The sequence below is a fragment of the Sinocyclocheilus anshuiensis genome, unplaced genomic scaffold (genome assembly GCF_001515605.1).
Source record: "Sinocyclocheilus anshuiensis isolate Anshui unplaced genomic scaffold, SAMN03320099.WGS_v1.1 scaffold2373, whole genome shotgun sequence".
Taxonomy (NCBI): Eukaryota; Metazoa; Chordata; class Actinopteri; order Cypriniformes; family Cyprinidae; genus Sinocyclocheilus; species Sinocyclocheilus anshuiensis.
In genome coordinates, this window is record NW_015551030.1 from 292,686 (window position 1) to 294,226 (window position 1,541).

At 41.9% G+C, this 1,541-nt stretch overlaps 1 protein-coding gene across 1 annotated transcript in view; it reads left to right on the forward strand.

Annotated features, from left to right (window-relative positions):
• Positions 1–1,541, forward strand: part of LOC107661180 (dmX-like protein 1) — a 16,342-nt gene that overhangs the window by 2,480 nt on the left and 12,321 nt on the right. The window contains exons 2-3 of the mRNA XM_016450656.1: positions 250–370; positions 682–807. Coding sequence (XP_016306142.1) covers positions 284–370; positions 682–807 — 213 coding nt within the window. The 5' untranslated portion in view covers positions 250–283. The remainder of the gene's footprint in view (positions 1–249; positions 371–681; positions 808–1,541) is intronic.

Here is a 1,541-nt window from a genome sequence, read left to right on the forward strand (position 1 = left end):
TCGCATGCACACACACACACACACACACACACACTTAAAATGAACTTATAATGAAAGTATATATTGTCCTGTGCTCCCTGCTCCACATTAGAGATTATATCGTGATCATAATGGTTGTGGTTTGGGAATATATCCGTGGTTTTGCATTCTAGTAACTGCCACATGAAGCTTCAGCAGAGCAGGTGTAATGAGGCAGACTGGACCGGTGTGTGTTTGCTGTCTTTCTGCTGATTCTCCGTCTGTTTGCAGGGGTTCGTGCTGAAACTCAAGTGTGCCAAGAAGCATGAACCTGCACCAGGTGCTCACAGGAGCCGTCAACCCTGGAGAAAACTGCTTCTCTGTGGGCAGCGTCAACGACCAGCCCTTCACGGTAAACCTGAGCCGGATTTTTTTTTATGTTTAACTAGTCAGATTAAAAACTGATGATTTAAGTCACATTCTCTTTATGAACCATCTGGTTAAAGAAAGCTCTGTTCCAAGTGCGGCACACATGAAGTTCAACAAATTCACTTGTTATATATCTACAGAAAAAATGCATGAAATATGAAGGCAAATATTGTCCGATATGTTCAGAAATAATGTCAAAGACGATTCAGACTCTTCATGTCTGTCAGCATCATGCACACATCAAATACTATATATTTATGTATCATATACTATATATTTGTGCTGCTGATCCAGGCCTACGCCTCTGGCTGTGACATCGTCATTCTGGGGAGTGACTTTGAAAGGATCCAGATCATCCCAGGAGCCAAACACGGGAACATCCAGGTGGGCTGTGTGGACTGTTCACTGCAGAGCGGACAGGTGAGACACACACACACACACACATGTCTGGTTTGCTATCCTTGTGGGGACTCTCCATAGTAGGGCTGTGTATCACCAGCAAAGTCACGATACGATACGTATCACGATACATGACTGCACTGAATTTCACCTCAGCAGAATTTAGAAAAACAGCTGTTTATTAAACACTGCATACTATAGTGCCATTTCTAACTATTGGCAGAGCAGGCAGCTGACCTCTGCATTATGAAGGGCCTCCATAACTGTACCACAGTACAATATAGGTAATGGCATATGTTTCATGTTTACATTGTGTACTACCCACCAGGTACAATATTCTGATTGTTTGCATCTTGTTTTTAAGCCCATAAATAATAATTTACTTGTTGTAATAAATTTATATTGTAATGTACTCATTCTAATATATTTAAAAAATCATTTACATTGCTGGTAGGTTATCATTGCACAAATTAACACACTCTCTACAATTAAAAAAAAAATTAGAAGAGTTCTAAACTAACGCGCTGTCTTCACTGTATCTAACACACACACTCTCAAGGCTGATTTAAGGCTGATTTATACTCGACGCGTCCGCAAGTTCGCTTTGAGTGTGCGCGACGTCGTTTCGCGTGGCGGTGCGCACAACATTTTTTGTAACTTTCCGCTCAGCTCCGCTTCCGAAGATGCACGAGTTCAAAGCGACTCTAGCCGAACATGCACGTCTGTGCCAGCATTTGTGTGAAACAGAAGCAGTT